This window comes from Opisthorchis viverrini (assembly GCF_000715545.1).
Source record: "Opisthorchis viverrini unplaced genomic scaffold opera_v5_20, whole genome shotgun sequence".
NCBI classification, from domain to species: Eukaryota; Metazoa; Platyhelminthes; class Trematoda; order Opisthorchiida; family Opisthorchiidae; genus Opisthorchis; species Opisthorchis viverrini.
In genome coordinates this window covers 1,299,284-1,315,528 of record NW_008751676.1, presented here as the reverse complement: position 1 = coordinate 1,315,528, position 16,245 = coordinate 1,299,284, and the positions used below count along the sequence as shown (strand labels likewise).

The 16,245-nt window shown below is 42.7% G+C and overlaps 1 protein-coding gene across 1 annotated transcript in view; it reads right to left on the bottom strand.

Moving 5' to 3' along the window:
• Positions 1–14,122, bottom strand: part of T265_01818 (hypothetical protein) — a gene marked incomplete at both ends in the record, with an annotated part of 34,228 nt that extends 20,106 nt beyond the window's left edge. The window contains 6 exons of the mRNA XM_009165928.1: positions 3,902–4,191; positions 6,539–6,691; positions 8,424–8,533; positions 12,510–12,649; positions 13,946–13,966; positions 14,048–14,122. Of these exons, the coding sequence (XP_009164192.1) occupies positions 3,902–4,191; positions 6,539–6,691; positions 8,424–8,533; positions 12,510–12,649; positions 13,946–13,966; positions 14,048–14,122 (789 nt within the window). The remainder of the gene's footprint in view (positions 1–3,901; positions 4,192–6,538; positions 6,692–8,423; positions 8,534–12,509; positions 12,650–13,945; positions 13,967–14,047) is intronic.
• Positions 14,123–16,245: the final 2,123 nt, after the last annotated feature.

Below are 16,245 nucleotides of genomic sequence, written 5' to 3'. Positions count from 1 at the left end.
AGCAATGCTATATTGCCATCCAGCTTTTATTGTCCCCTTTAGATAGTCCATTTTAATCAGTGCGAACATCGTACTTGTGTGTGTATTTGTGTGGACGGAATTGAGGACATATTGCCAACGTGTCAATCCGTGCCACTTGTGTCCAGAAAATCAAGCAACTAGGTGTACTAATACGTCACCTCCCTCCCTCTCTCCCACCAAAGGAACCACAGATCTGTCTGAGTGCTTCCGAATCCGGAAAACCTAAGTAGCCTTTTTGAACAAGAGTACTGATATTGATGACCTGCATTCATTCAAAGTTAGTCTACCAAATTTGGAAATGGTTTCCCGGACATTCCATTATGATTGTGGATATTTGGTCCACAGAATTGCCAAGATGTCGAGCAGATGAATAACCAAACACCAATCATTCTAGGTGAATTCTCCTTTGGACACGAAATCTTTAGATTCTCGAGTAGATCAGTTCACTAATAGTAGTAATGAGTTTTGTAGCCAAACACATTAGCATATAAGCCTTCATGCTTTCTAGGATTGATGGTAACAAGACGACCGGATTGCGTGGATCCTGTTCTTTTCGATCAAAAGTTGATTCATTTGATCCAAGTCTCAAGTATGTCAATTCAAGCATGAAACTGCATTTTTGATTCGAATGTCTCATTATCAGTAATTCGGCTCACTTTCAGCCAGAGTAACTAATAGTCGTCTATGTTCCTACACTGATTTATGGAGTGCCCTATGTGCGTCACCACTTACGATAATCACTTGAACGGTGTCGCCAATGAGGTATGAGTGAAGCCTCCTATGTTCCGACAAAACATACAACGAGCCTTCACAGTTCACAAAATCGCTTCCTTCAGTGTCTACATAACACTTTTCATACATGCGGGTCAAATTGTTTCTCATAGTAAAGGTGTACATTGGAGCGCACCATTAATATACTTTGGGTAGCCTGCATATCTTATTTTCCATTATCCGGAAAGTGAAGCCCAGACCCAAAACTGTCGAAATTGTTCAGGCCGCTTAATGTTTCTCAGCTTAGCTTGGAAACGGCATAGTCATGCAATGGGCTAGAGGTTCGTGAGGTATCCCTAGCATGGTACGTCGATACAACTTTGGTTGATGGCGTGCTCCGATTTTCTAGTGCAAGAAACCATGACCAACTAATCACCATGATCATCACTGTCAGCTGTAATAACCGCGTACTCGTCGTACAGTGGTTGTAGCTGCCGCAGTTTCGTTCACCGATGTTTTGGAGGGGGATAGGTACAGTGGGCTGTCCAGTGGGGGGTGTTGGAAAAGGAGCTATGCATTGAAGGCAATAGCTTGGATGCACAAGCGCCATTGAGGGCACGACTGGGCCATATCTGACAATGTCTCTAGCCATTGATGTGGCCCGTCTCGGGGTCCCCATCCAGGAAGACGGCAGTGACCAGCGCAGCTGAGTTTGCTGGTAATTGCTTTCATACTTCGCTGCCAAGTCATTGTTTGACCGCCTCTGGCTCTCTTTCACCCTTCACGTGGTTGTGCGAAAAGAGCCCTTCGAGGAATTCGGTCGACTGGCATACGCAGCACGTGGCCAAGCCAACGCAACCTGTGCAGTGTGATCAGTTCATCTATCGAGGGTGAGTTATTTCTCCCGAATACAATTCGACGTACTTCAGAATTGCTGATCCGGTGTTCCCACCAGATTCGGGCAATGCTCCGAAGACATCGAGGCTCAAACACTGAAAGTCTTTTGACGTCCTCGGCGCGCAGCGGCCAGGTTTCTGATCCATATAGTAATATGGAGCGCACCGCAGCACTGTAAACCCGACCGCCTACGCCACAGGTGACGTAGGTTCGCAAAAGCTGCTCTGGCCTTCCCAATACGGATGGAAATATCATCTTTCGCGGGACCACCGGGACTGATACAGCTGCCCAGCTGCTACTACCTCAATCGGTTCATCCGCAAGCACGAGGCTAGGGTTCGAGCCCACCCAATCTTGCAGTAGCACTTTACACTTTGCAGGTGCGAAGCGCATGCCGAACCGCGAGGCAGAATTATTTAGATTATTTAATATTGTTTGCATTACAACGGGATCAGATCCCAGAAGAGCTATGTCGTCTCCGTACTCGATATCTGTGAGCGGAGTCCCAGGGAGCACTTCGACTCCACAGGCATGACCATATAGCTCCCTATGAAAATCACCATGTGGATCCGAAACGTTGGCATCATTAACCACCTGATTGCTACTTTCCCACCGGATCGTATGTTGGGGTCACCGATTGGCTTTGATAGACATTTTCCTAAGAACATTACCGTATTGTGTGCCGGAAGCAGCTGACACATGATGCTCACACGGCAATGTTGATGGCAGTGGAATAAGTTGTGCAATTATTTGCTTTTATGTCCACAACCAATTTTCCATTCATGTCGGATCCAGTGTTAGCAGCTTCCACTCAATCTTCGTAAACCGATTTCATTGATGCGTAAAGTGCGCATGACTGCAGACCAGTCACTCGTGGCCAACTACTGAAGGAAAAATGGCAGGTTCAAACATATCAAGGACGCTCTCCTGTGGAGTCCTTGTATTTTAGGGAACCTAATTAGTATGTGTATTTTCTCGGAGAACCGTACTACTCATAGGCTGTTTGACAGCCCACAATCGGTTTAGCTGTCCTTGGGGCGGAACGCACTAATTTGCAAACTATGATGGTGTTAACGAGTGGATCAAAGTTGAAACTCTCGTTTATGTTATTTTTCAACTAATGTGCTGCACGAAGGTCAACTCATATTTCAGGTGGCGGAATAAGCTGGGATTCAGTGGGGATTCCTGTTAAAACCTATTTACTTTGTAAATAAATGTATTTAATTAACGTGTTCCTGAGTAATCGGCTTCAAACATGCGTTTTAAGATCAATGGAACAACCTGATAAAAGTGAGTTCTGATAACTGATATAACAGTAAAGGGTTTAAAAAGGTATGTGCTAAGTTGAACAGCAAATAAACACTCCACATCTCCACAAAGGACGAGAATAGACAGCAAACGGCGCTGATTTTTCTCGCCTGAACAATGCTGAAGTACCGCCCGCAATTCAGTTGAAGCATACTTAACGGGAAAATGCGCCAGTGTCAAGAAAACATTAAGCAGGATAGAACTTGTAAAAATGTCTACAGTTTTAGAAAACTTTCGAACTCAAGGCCGTGTTGGATTGCCCACTCTAACATCTTACATATTCGTAAGAGCTTTCTAGGTGTCCAAGCTCACTCAAAAACCTGATTACGTCGAAGACGCAACCGAATGATGCTTTTTTAGCCACGTAACTGATCGAACGATGACTGAATGCACAGAAGCGGCCATTTATGATGAATTAACGCAGTTGATTGATCTGGCTAAGCGCAGGAAAATAAGTAGTCTAACAAGTATACTAACGCCTACAGAACAACCTGACAAACCTAGCTCATCACAGGCATTTACGTGAAACAGACTCGCTCAGTAACACAAGAAAATACTTTTAGGTAAAAAACGTCTCGATACGTATATTCAAGATGAAAAACTGATTGATGGAACACTTTTGAGCTCTGTCAGATATGAGACAGTTTATATCTGATACATTACTCAACTATTTGGGATTTCTTATTTCCGAGGTTATTTGTGGACAAGTGGGCAAGTGAGCCCCGGTAAGACGGTTATGCGCCTCTACTGATTGATCGATGGTGAAAGAAATATTCACTGGCTGAATGAGAAGTGGTCGTCGGTCAGGTGCTAACTGTGTACACCTCGAACGTTCAGTGTATTGGCCAGGGATACTCCAGTACTACGTAATACAAGCAATCATCCCTTTGACCTTGCACTGTGTTCCATGAAAAGGTTGGTGAAGGTCAAGAATCACAAGGAATCTACGGAGAAGAGGAACTTACCCAGTACATGACTTGGGTCCAGCCCTCCATGGTGACACACTGAAAGACAGTTAGCATGGAAAGACCAAAATTATCAAAATTTGTGATTCCGAAGTTCGGCCCTGCCCATCGTTCAGGAGTGGGTAACGGTGGGATAACCTTTCCGGCAGCGACTGCATCTGCAATAGCTTGGCGTTCGGCCACCGCGGCAGGACTCATATTCAGCTTGAAGTCGTAACAAATTGACCCACGACCACAAATTTCACTCTGTCTGTTTACGTTGCATGTGGATGGATGATCCTCAATCTCTCCTAGTTCAGAAGAAAGATTGATAGAAAATTAATGGACCCAATCAATGATGCACGAGGATTTCGCACCGATAGCTTTGGCAATTTACGTGTGATACATAACTACTGACTCAAGACAAGTAATGTCAGAAGGATAATAAGTGGTGAAGAAAGAACGAAAGCAACAAACGAAACTGAAAACGATAGAGAATACATGTTTGGACAGAATTTATGACGACCAAACTGATTAGGTTTTTATTGGACACAGAGAAGCGATAGTCCCAATGGTTTGAAGCCGTGATTTTGAAGAGGCTGCCGAATTCTTCGTCACCTAGCCTCCTAAATTCCTTTGCATCGACTTAAAACACACTCCAAATCCGTTTCTCGGAGTTTTCTCCTCTCCAGTTTTTCAGCAAAGTTAAACTTTCCGATAACACTGTGTACAGCTGTTCGGCAGAAGCGATGAAACGAATCTAAGACCAATAAATTGCCATGCGTGATGCGACACGCGAGCAACGCCTGTCCCCAAACGATGAATAATGGATTGGTTTATTGACCGAAAAGCGGAAGTTGGAAGATAACGCTCCGTTATGGAGCATGTCTTGTTGTTGAGTCCAAAGTGGTTATAGAACGGAAGGATACGTTGTGGTAGGCTATGAAACACGTGCGGCTGGATAATCGGGTGAATCTCAAAACGTTTAATCCGTGAGATGGATAAGGATATTAGCCGAAAAATTGGGTTTCGGACCGGGTTGCTGGACATACCCTTCACTTTAGATGCATTGGTGCTGAGCAAACTTAGTTCGTCATGTAAGCAGCGAGGTAGGGCTTAGTATTAGCAGGTAAATAATGGATTCACTATCATTCTCCGGTCAAACAAAGCTTAGATATTTTTATATTTCTCAAAATTTACAGAAGACATTGTATGTTGGATTGCATTTAGTGCAGGGATCGGAAGCCATCTAGCCGTCAGCATCAATGGAACATTGTTTTCAACAGTTTGACCATGCTCTCTGAAACCGTGTGGTAACAGATGGAGAAACTACGAATTATTTTCGAATTCCTGGGCTGGAACGTCAACCAACCAATAATTAACCAAAACAGTCCATACAAACGAGGGGTCAATAGTTGACTGGATACACACTACCTAAGAATTGCAAGCACTCATCTGACTACACTGGTTGATGGGCAGATATGGGTTTCGTTGGAAAGATAAAAAACCGAAGGTTCTCCAGAATCAATGTGCAGTGACGTCTCAGTATAAAAACCCTGCCTTATGATCAGCACCACTGTGATCCTCACCGCTGACCGTCAAATCATTGATGGCACCGATCAGTGGACATGTCGATGTAGGAAACTGTCTTTTAAACGATCTGGCTAAGACCAGGTAAGCAAAAAAGAAGTACTGAGATGCCCTTATGGCGTTGAGAAAAGGTATAGTTATAATTACAGGACGTGACCATACAACCGATAAACGCCATTCACCTCGCACTGTTGCTGCTTTTGATGATAAAGATGGTGATGTGAATCCCAAGGAGCTCTTGAAGAACGCCTAATAAGTGCAACCAAAAACATTGAAATGTTTCAAGATCGCGTACGAATCAGACCAATTACAGACGTAGCCCGTTTTTATCAAGGTTGGTAATATCTTTTTAAGAATTGTGTTATGCACACACACTGAGAAAATGTCTTTGGCAAAGTTTTGTCTACGGGTTACAAAGTGTCAGGTAGACGTGAATCAAGCTTCTGTGATGTGCAATCGGTTTGTGGGCTGCGTGTCTTTCTCATAGCTCGCCAATCACTACCCTTCATGCCACCAAACACAATAACCCACTGTTTGTCCACCGCCCGTATTATAAAATTTTGAAGTATTACTTATGAATCGGCCGAGGGCCTTGAGCCTTGAGCTAACAAGCTTGGTTCTCCACTGACTGAACAGAGTTGCCTTTTCATCGCTGAATTAGTTGAAGCAGAGACTACAGATTTGTAGCTCTGTATAAATAAATATATATGTATAAATATATGTTGTATGACTCAGTCATTTGAGGACTCGGCAGCTGTTGAATTGCCCGTGACTGCCTATTCCCAAGTCTCAAGTCCGATTCTAATCCACCAAAAAATGCTAGTCATCCATACGGATTTGTGGTACTTGAAGATGATGTGTGATCAGATAGAACGCTGAAAGGATCCTCTTCAAATATGCTATTATATGATGAGTAATAATAGAGAACGTTTCCACAATCAGGTAATCAACCTGGTCACCGAAATCCAGCCACCGAATTCTCAAGCACTGACATACTACCCTTCTGTCGTTCAGTTGCGCCTCAACGAGTGTAAAAACATAGCCAACCACATAGCACCACCAACCTACCTGTGTACACATCATAACAAGTTGCATGCAGTTTGCCAGAGAACAGTTCTAGCCCAATGATGGCGTAGATAATGATCACAAAGATGACCAGCAGAGCAATGTGTAGCAGCGGAACCATGGCACGCATGATAGCATTCAATACGACCTGCAAACCTGTAGAGGAGGAAGAAAAATATGAGTCGCATTCAAGATCACCTCTACGTGACTAGGCTTAATTGTACTCTTTGATGTTAACGCATTGCCATTACAAAAAGCACTTAGTGCCATAAACCTATCAAATCACTTAGGACAATTAAATTTAGATGGCTGGCGAATTAACCGATAACTATTGGGAACACTTACTCCGGTTCGAACGAAAACCTAATTTGATGCACTTATCGTGAATAATGAGCCCGCGGGGCACGAAAGGCGATTGGAAACGAGCTGAAAAATACTGAAATCCATCAAATGGTTCCCTCTGATAGAAACATATTCTTTCGCTCACATGCTTCATAATCTAAACTCGTTAGCTTTAGTAGGATGGTACATCTTGATTCGTGTAATATGCGAAGGATAAGTGTCCGCATAAACCCGGGTTACTGGTAGATCAATGCGGAATGTGAACGGGTCAGTGCATCAAGGTATCCAAGCTAGGAAACAGCAACCTCACAGTGGTGCGGTACACTGCACATATCGCTGCGTCACTGTGTTGAAAAAAAGTATGGTTTCAAGCCGATTTTCTGGAACAGGAAGCAGAAATTCACTCAATATCCTGCTGGAACCATTACACAACCATCGCCGCGAGTTTACTGACGTCCGTCCGTCTTTTCTTTCGATTAGGTATTAGAGTTATGCATTACTTTGTCAGAACTACCTAATTATTTACGTCAATAATTACCCCAGCGTTTCATTCGATCAGGCATGTGATGTGGTTAATGAACCAGTTAGTTCCATTATAAGCATAACCAAGATCCTTGAGGACTTTTCACACTTTTGTATGGTCTGGTTGTGATGCCTAGTGCAGAAGTTGTTGTATGGACTTTACAGTAAAGTCCGACCTGAGGAACACTCCACAGCTGACTTAAGACAACAACAAAGGACTTCCTTTAGCCTTGTTAGGGATCTTTCCTCTAGGTCCTCGCTTTCTTTTCCATCAAAATTCGGTTGGATAAATAGGGAAGTAAGGAATAAATTTTGTTGTTCACCGGATTTTCTGCAATTTTTTGATATTAAGCTCTGGGTCCCTGTGTGCAATCATATCTGGTATACAAGCGCTCGATGATCACCACTCAAGGGTTGTGATTAGTATATGGGATGATTAATGACCTAAGAGTTATGGCTTGATTATTGCTCAAAACTGCTGTCGTTGTATTTCTTAACACTGTTCCTACAGTAGTTTGCACCTCCCGAGAACATAGTTTGTGACAAGTCGATTTAGCTGAGGTCGGTTTCAAACCTGAAGTGGTGCGATATTAAATACTTTGTCCGGACGTTAACATTGGGGTTTTAGGGTACTTTACGAGGGTGTACTGCATAAAAGTGTTGGAGTAACACAAGAAACAACGTGACTTTAATGGCACTACGTGTATTATGTCAAAACTGATATGATATGAACAAGTATGTAGCGATCACCCGGAAGAAAACGGCCATCAGCAGCTCACCACACCAACTCAGAAATTTTGGAACATTTGAGCGCAGTAGTATGGGTTGATGATTATCAGTGTTGCTACAGCTAATGCCGTTCCTATTCGCTTGCAGACCTGTATGGGTGTTGAGTGACCTTTGGTGACGATGTTTGCCGGACCAAACAACTACTGATAGTCTTGTCGGTAGCAAGTACTTGCTGTTTTTATTTACTGTATCAGCATATCTGGGCCAAGACAAGTTTCTGTATGTTAATGCTTACTTGGAAGCCCAGAGACGAGACGTAATGGTCGAAGAACTCGAAAAGCGCGCAGAGCCTTTACGTCCACTCCTGATTCTTCGACCATTTCTTGAATAAGCGGTTGAAGCAACCTACGAAATGGAAAGGAAATAGAGATTTTCCATATTGTGTGATGCAACAAGCATAACATTAAGATGCACTTAAAAAACGAAAGACACTGTGGTTTATCCTGAGTAAAAAGGGCTGTTGACGACTCTGATGCATCATATAAGAAATGAGAGCAGAAATGTGCTGCAACTTGTTCGAATTTTCACTTTCTCCATCCCTTACATATGAAGTGCACACAACAAAGGAAAAAATTGGTAATGAATAGACACTGAATGGTTGATTTCGATATATCGTCCAATAAATGTGCCATTGTGAACCTGTGCATTCAGCGTGCCAACCGTTGAGTACTACAGTTGGATTACTTATACCAAGGACCTGGATGTGAATACTGTTCAGAATGTTGAAGGCTTCAAATTAAAGTGTAGGCAAAACAGTATTTAAGTACCTACAGCGTGTGAACGTTGACCCAACTAACAATGGACTTAGTTGTCTAGCATTAGCATGCGAAGTTAAGTGAACGGTAAACCAAGTACGTTGGCGGTACTTTTTGTTGACTGCAAAATTACGAAAGCAATACACTCAGAAACGTAATTTCTCAAGGTCAAACAAAAAGGAATACGCTGAGCAGAGGGGAAATCCCCGGTGCGAATCTGCTTTCGAACGGCTGCGTTTCCTCTTACACGATGTCTGGATTTTACGAATCCTCTGGCACTGATATCAGCTGCAAGTTGCTCACTCTAGTTCACTGATCTACCCGAAGTATCACAATAAAGAGAGGACACCATGATAACAGAAGCTTTTTGATCTCTACTTGAGGACTGTCCGGGGGTTGCATAGTATTGAGTTTCCTCAAAATATTGCAAAAAGTGTGATTTTTTCGGAGCCAATTGTTCCCAGATTATTCAATGTTCTTCAGTTAAATTTGGTTAACGATTTACGTACAGTGCGACTTATAGCAAACAGTTCTAAATTTTGGCTGTTACTTTACAAAAAACTGTTGGAGTTGTTCGGTAGTCTGACTAGCGTATCTCAAAATCATTTGTGGCTTGGAAGCACTCTCATAAGAATCACCGGCATATCTAAGCCCATCTGGGTAAACGGTAAAGTAATCAACTGGTGATAGAAGCCCGAAAAATTTTTCGGAACCATCCAAAAGTTATCAAAAATAGAATTTTGAACCGAGAATGAGCTCCCTTGCTGGGTGCACATACCAAGCTCACATTGTCGATAGCTCGCAATGCATGTTTTTACCTACCCATTCAAAAACTGTGTCCTGAGTAGAGATTCGCCGTATACGGAAAGAAGAGAAGCGAGTGAAATCTTGCTGTATTCTGTTTTCAAACAGTTAATCTCCTGTGCATTCGTCAAGTACGCTAGTGCTAGTCCTTTAAACAAATTAACATGGTTGTATGACAGTTAATCACACATATTCTCTCTCGCTGTTATTATCAATGATAAGGGTGGCAATCAGTGGGCTGACTGTACCGTATCCACAATGAAATAGTTTACCTAGTCGCGTATAAACCAGAATCGCCAAGACACCAAATAATATATACCAGGTTCAGTTGAATAAAACATGTTATATACTTGGCAAACAACCGCCTGCCGAGAAAACGCCGTTCCTCGTTCGGAGTCCCTGATGACGAAAATTTTGCGACAGAAAGGTTATGACATGAAAGCGCAAAATGAAAGTAATCACATGCAAACGGTGTGCTGTGGCTTTCTAGTAACTTACTGGCTGGGGTAAACGTGACTCTGTTCGGGCGGGGTTAAAAATTCTAAATGAAGCCGCAATTAACCGGTTCGATTGTTAGGCACATTGTTTATCCTCAGAAGCTCTGCCAAGCCAACATGCACTAAGCTTAAGTTGAACACCTCATTCTTGATCGCCTCACCTGTGGGCACTAAGTTTTTTCTATAAATCTTCACGGTTCATTTGGTAGACTTATATCACAAACCCGCCTCATTGAAAGCTTCCATGTGGATGCTACAACGAGCAGTTTTGGGCTGAATACTTCTAAAGAGCACTTGGCTCATGGATGGAACCTTCTTACCAGGGACGAGACTGTACTAGAGGTCTTAAACAAATCAGACGGCGAATGCTCACTTCAAACTTTGTCATGAAGTGCCATCTCACAGAGGAGGAGAAAAAAGTAAGTTTTGAGAGTTGCTGTACACTTAGGGAAAACGCTGCCACTCGAACTGAACGGTATTTGATGTGTCTTAGAGCCTCCAACCTCTGCTTCTGTCTTTTTGTGTGTATGAATAATATTGCCTCAATTCGCTACCACCAACAGTTTTATCAGAATGGTGGTGTAACTAATTATTTTTGATCTTCGGAGTAGTTCCAAAAGTACGTCGAACCAAGAAAACGGACGATGACCTTAATTAGGGTCAGAGGGAAATGCGTTTTTGGACGAGTGAGTGAAGACATTTTTAATTTAAACCCGTTCCGCTCCCGCACACACTCCCTGCGGACCAGGGGAGAATGAAATATCACGTCATTGCATTGTAGCACATTATGGACGCATGGTTGGTGGGTTGCGTTTCTGCAAGTGTGGTCAACAGGAAGGGCGATAAAAAGAACATTAAATTTCGATAAATTTTTACCCAGTCCAGGTTTGACAAGCCACCTCCGATCACAAATATCACAGATACAAGTGAAGTAGGAAATCCGGAGTTCTTGGACCGGTTACTTGTGGAAGGAAGCTAAGCGCCCAATGGGAATGTAAAATATCTCCAAAACCGACTAGTATGGAGGCTAAGTACAGGTAATGAGCTGGAAATAGCTCAGTGACCAGGGAGCAAACATACTAACCACAAGCTCTGGGACTTGAACCCGTCCCTAGCATCTTTACTGCTCTTGTGTAGGCATGGGCAGTCGAGCAGTATCTTATCCCTAGTGTTCCCTTGAGGTTACATGGCAGCTAGGCGACGATACGGTATTATTGTTGATAATCAGTGCATTTAACGGACTGATACGCTGGTAGCAGCACAGGCCAGTGGACTTTAATGTTTTCGACTACTATAAACAAACAAATAGGGTAAGGGTAGACTAGTGCAAAATTCATTTGAAACAGCTATTGAAAATTTTTGCGTTTCCGGACACATGTTTAAACACAGAAGTAACCAGAGGGGCACGAGGTCGACTAACAGTGACGAGTAATCAATTCACCTCACCACATCAATGGCTGATTAGCGGAAGTAGTACAATAGACGGAACTCACTGGTTGCGCATGTGTGCTCATCATCAGTCTTATTTTTAACCAAAGGATTGCAGTACCGATCCTTGTAAGTCCTTGTAAGACCCAACACCTTATTGTCACTGAACTTTCAAGAGCCGATTGCAAATATTGCAATAGACAGAACAAGAAGAGTTATCTGTATTTTTCGCACACCAAAGTTTATAAAGAACTAGGTTGCCAAAACTAATCAGGGAAATAGAGGAAACCTTCTGCTCGAGAGAGGTCTAAATATCATTTTACCTTCCTATTTAATTTCAACATCGACCAAACAAAATCGCAGGTCGATTTAACTTCTTTTGAAAAATGTATCTGAATAGTATCCACTCAGTTAAGCATATGAGGATGTCCAGACCACCAACTACCAACTGGAATCAATATGTAATGCATAGAGAGAGGAAGACCATACGTTTTCACTAAGCCATGAGTCACATTTGGACACATTCAAAACCATTGGAATTCTTTGTGATCTAATTTTACTGCCTTGAAAAAAGCATCTATCTGCGTTGCATTTAGCGGTTCGAAGCTAGCGAATAATCAAAGCGGCGTAGTTACCCGCCGACCATTTTGGCTTATCCGATGGTCTAAGGATTAAGTCAATGTGGGAGTTATCAGTCTGTGGAGCGACTGATAAAACCAATTTAAATGAAACCGGCCAGTGGAAAGAAGATCGCAGAATGTCGAAAATGAGATTGGGTTTTCAATCTATAAACAACAGAAAAATGTGAACTAAAACACAGTCGAAAAAAGCACTCACCCCAAAACAACAATTGTAAAGTCTAGGATATTCCATCCGTTCCTTAAGTAGGCACCACTGTGCATTACGAAACCAAAAGCGACGATTTTCAAGGCACATTCGACGGTGAAAATCACGATGAATACGTTCTCAATTTTCTCCTGTGTTCATGAGATAAATAAGAACAAGTATTTAGAGGCAAGAATAAAGCTCTCCAGACAATGAAAACAGTCGGGTCACTTCTTGGGACCATCCATTTGGCCAACAATATCTCAGAATTTCCATAAACTTAAAATACCTTATCACCAGTACATACGTATCCGTGAAAACGAAGAATGAAGTAGACTGCTTAATGGAAAAATAAATCGCAGTGAAAGATTCCAATTGATTCGTAGAGGTGGTGCTGACAAGCAAGTGTTATCGGTAATACTACCTCCGGTAAGTACCCAGAATCTTACTGATCAGGAGAACTAGCAAAGATGCGTGCTCGTCGACCTATCTTATATAATTCATTGTTTCACCACCACTTCTCCTTCTCTATTGATACTCGATAAGATTGGAGCTGGAGCGCCCAGAGGGTTTCTGTTGATGAGCCATCAAATAGCGAAGCAAGACAATACCGCTCATTGGGCCAGGCGAAACGCAGATGGAAATCATGATGAGGAATGCTTTGGCTCGTGATCTGTTTGCACTATCAGTCACACCTGGAACGTTAAACTTACGTAGACCTTTAACTGGGCAGTGCAACACCCGGTGAAAATACTGGGCGTGTGTGGTACTTCGAATTATTAATTTATGAATTAGGAAAACGACAGGCGTTACTCGAGAAAATCGGCAAGTCAGATTCAGGCTTGGCAGGCCTTTGGTCCCCATATCGGGCTCACTTAAACACCCTTTCCTTGTCTCAAGGTAGGTATTCTGCTTCGACTGGAGGATTAATCAACTGGCCTCGACTTCTTACTCTAGATCTGATCAGCGTACACACACTCAGGTTAACTGACTTGAAAGGAAAGCCTAACATTATTATCTCATTAGTGCATGCTGAACGCGCCTGAGTTTGAACAGACAAACGCGTTCGCTCCTAAAAGATATGTGAGACCTAGAAGGGGAGTTTTTATCTTTAACTCAAACATCTGATGAGACTAATCATCTCATTCCTGACAACAACCAAGCTAAAAGATGTAACTAGAGAAGGGCACTACATAAAAGGTCTTATAGGAGAGGCTATTACAACTAGGTTGTCTTACCACTACAACTGCAGAAAAACATTTCTGTTTCGTGTTTCATCTTACTGTCAGGCGTGTCTGATTATTTACAAACAGAACAATCCAGCGTTCTTCATAAGATGTTTCGCAATCAATCGGAGGGTCTGCTAAACTTTTAGAGTGGACAGTCCCTGTTGAATCTTGGCTCTCCGTCAGGTCCACCAAGGTACCAAGAAATAAATTTCAACATACATATAGGTATTCCCCAAGATACTAACAAGATGAAAAAGGTATAAGGGAAACATATATGTACATGAAAACCTGATCAACATATGACTCATTTGAAAAACTCACAAGAATGTGATTAAGCGCGTTGGAATCCTGGTCCGGATAGGGTGACACCGCCCCCAGAGCACAACAGTTGGCCATTATAGTCAGCAAGATTAGATATTCAAACGGTCTAGCATTGTAAACTTAAGGAATTTGCATCCCGTGTTGGATAAAAATTGAGGCGAGTGCCGAGGATAACGGCATTCTTCAGGGCAGATTTCGCTGAGTTTAGTTGAGTAGACGGAATAAAATTGAGAGCATAAATGGAAAAGCTGAATGATACCTCAGAATTGACAGTAGACACTCTCCATTCCCAACTTATATCAGTTCCATTTTAAAGGTTATGTAAGTGACAAAATCAGCACACCACACCACACATTCTTTTGAGTTGTTCTACTTTAAAAAAAGAACGGACGTGAGAAGTAATCATTCGACGAGTGGTTTGCCTCAATTCATGCCCTCTCTGTAGGTTTCTATGTATAATATAAGCGTACTCGTTTTTCGTTCACCATATTTGTATCTTTAGGTGTTCGCCTGATTAATTCGCTTCTTGTTAGTACCAAATCTGCGAGAAAAGACAGAAAATTACCTGTTCGATTTGTCCAACAATCACGTCTATGAAAGTCTCCAGGCAATGAACAGACCCCATTTCAGATTACGCGAAATGAGTTTTTGTATTTATTGCCGAACTTGATAGCCTCCTGGGATGCTAAAGACTCCGGCCGTATCAGTTCTTCCTTCTTAGCAAATTTTAAATCATACATATGTCAACTTTTGGAGGGAATTACAGGTGCAAGAGACAAAATCGAGTTGGCTAGTTCAGGAGAGAAAAATTTTCGACCATTCTGATTGACCAGTACATAAAATAATAAAGTGGTGTAGGTTGGGAAATGTAGGGCTTCGAGGGAAAACCACCCATCGCAACTATAACGATTTACATGCACCAACTTTGGACGTCGTACCTCATTATAATGGGAAAACAGCCAGCATATCTGATGGTGAGTCATGAGGTTAAAACAGCTTAAGACGTGCACCATTGGGAAGACCTAGGTTTTCCAAGATATCTTCTACGTGTTGCATAGGGTTCTCACAAAAACTAGTGAGCCGTTTGCGTTTTTGAAAGACGATTGTAGTAGTTCTTCACGTGACCCACTAAATGGAGCCCTGCATCATTTACGCCGCATTTTTGTATTTCTTGTTATCGTTGGACTGCACTGCCTTCTGTCCTATACTGAATATCTGTGGTACCTGCAGCATCGGACACCGTAAACAACTGGATTATTGAGACAAGTGTCTCCGCACCAAGTACGAATGGAACTAAGATGAAAGAATGTGGGTTTGTCCTTACTTCCAATAACGAAGAGACTGTATCTTACGGCCGTGGTGGTTGCTGAACCTTCATAGACAACTGAGGCATACCTCGGAACGTGCGTATTACACAGCCTCTCATACAAGGTCCGTCAATGAATGGAAGCCTGACAACAGTCTCCTGGTCCTCTCGTTTTTGGACTACAACATGTGTGGTCACTTGATCCTTACGAAAATAGGCTGCCCCGACAGTCTTACGACAACCAGCACTGCCTTGTGGTTAGGGTTTTGAGCCAAAGACCTTGGTTGAAGGCCCTACTCGTCCTCCTGTCTAGAACTGGGCGCATCTTCAGTATTTCATTCGACGTAAGCTATAAACTGCACTCTTACAAATGATTCCATGCCACATCAGCTGCCACGTGGTGCCATAAACCTGGTCGCTTCACTTACTGCATACAGCAGGTTGAGTAAGCAAATATCGATTATTTCTAACGTCTTCCTTCTTTCCTTTCACATACCCGTTCTTCGCCACCTCCTCACCCCATTTCTAGGGTTATCTCTTAAGGACTGCCAGGTTCGTTCGTCTCCGATGGCCGTTAGCTGTAATATCTACGGTTGAATCAGCCGCCACAACAGTAGACGCTTCAAAATCATCCTTCTAACTCCATCGCTCAGTTAACATGGAAGCTTTTAACAAACAGGACGACAGACTGCTCTTGTATGTACGCTGGACTCGCTTTCTGTTTGTGTGTGCTGTCTGTATGAAAGCATAATTTAAGATTTAAGTACGGTTATCGAAATGACCTTCCCATTGGTTCCAGCTCACTTCTGGTTGCGCACTTTTGGTGATCCGAAAGCCACTGATGCGGGTTCTGCTGGAGTTGGTATTGTTCCAAGCCACCAAGCTGAAGTCC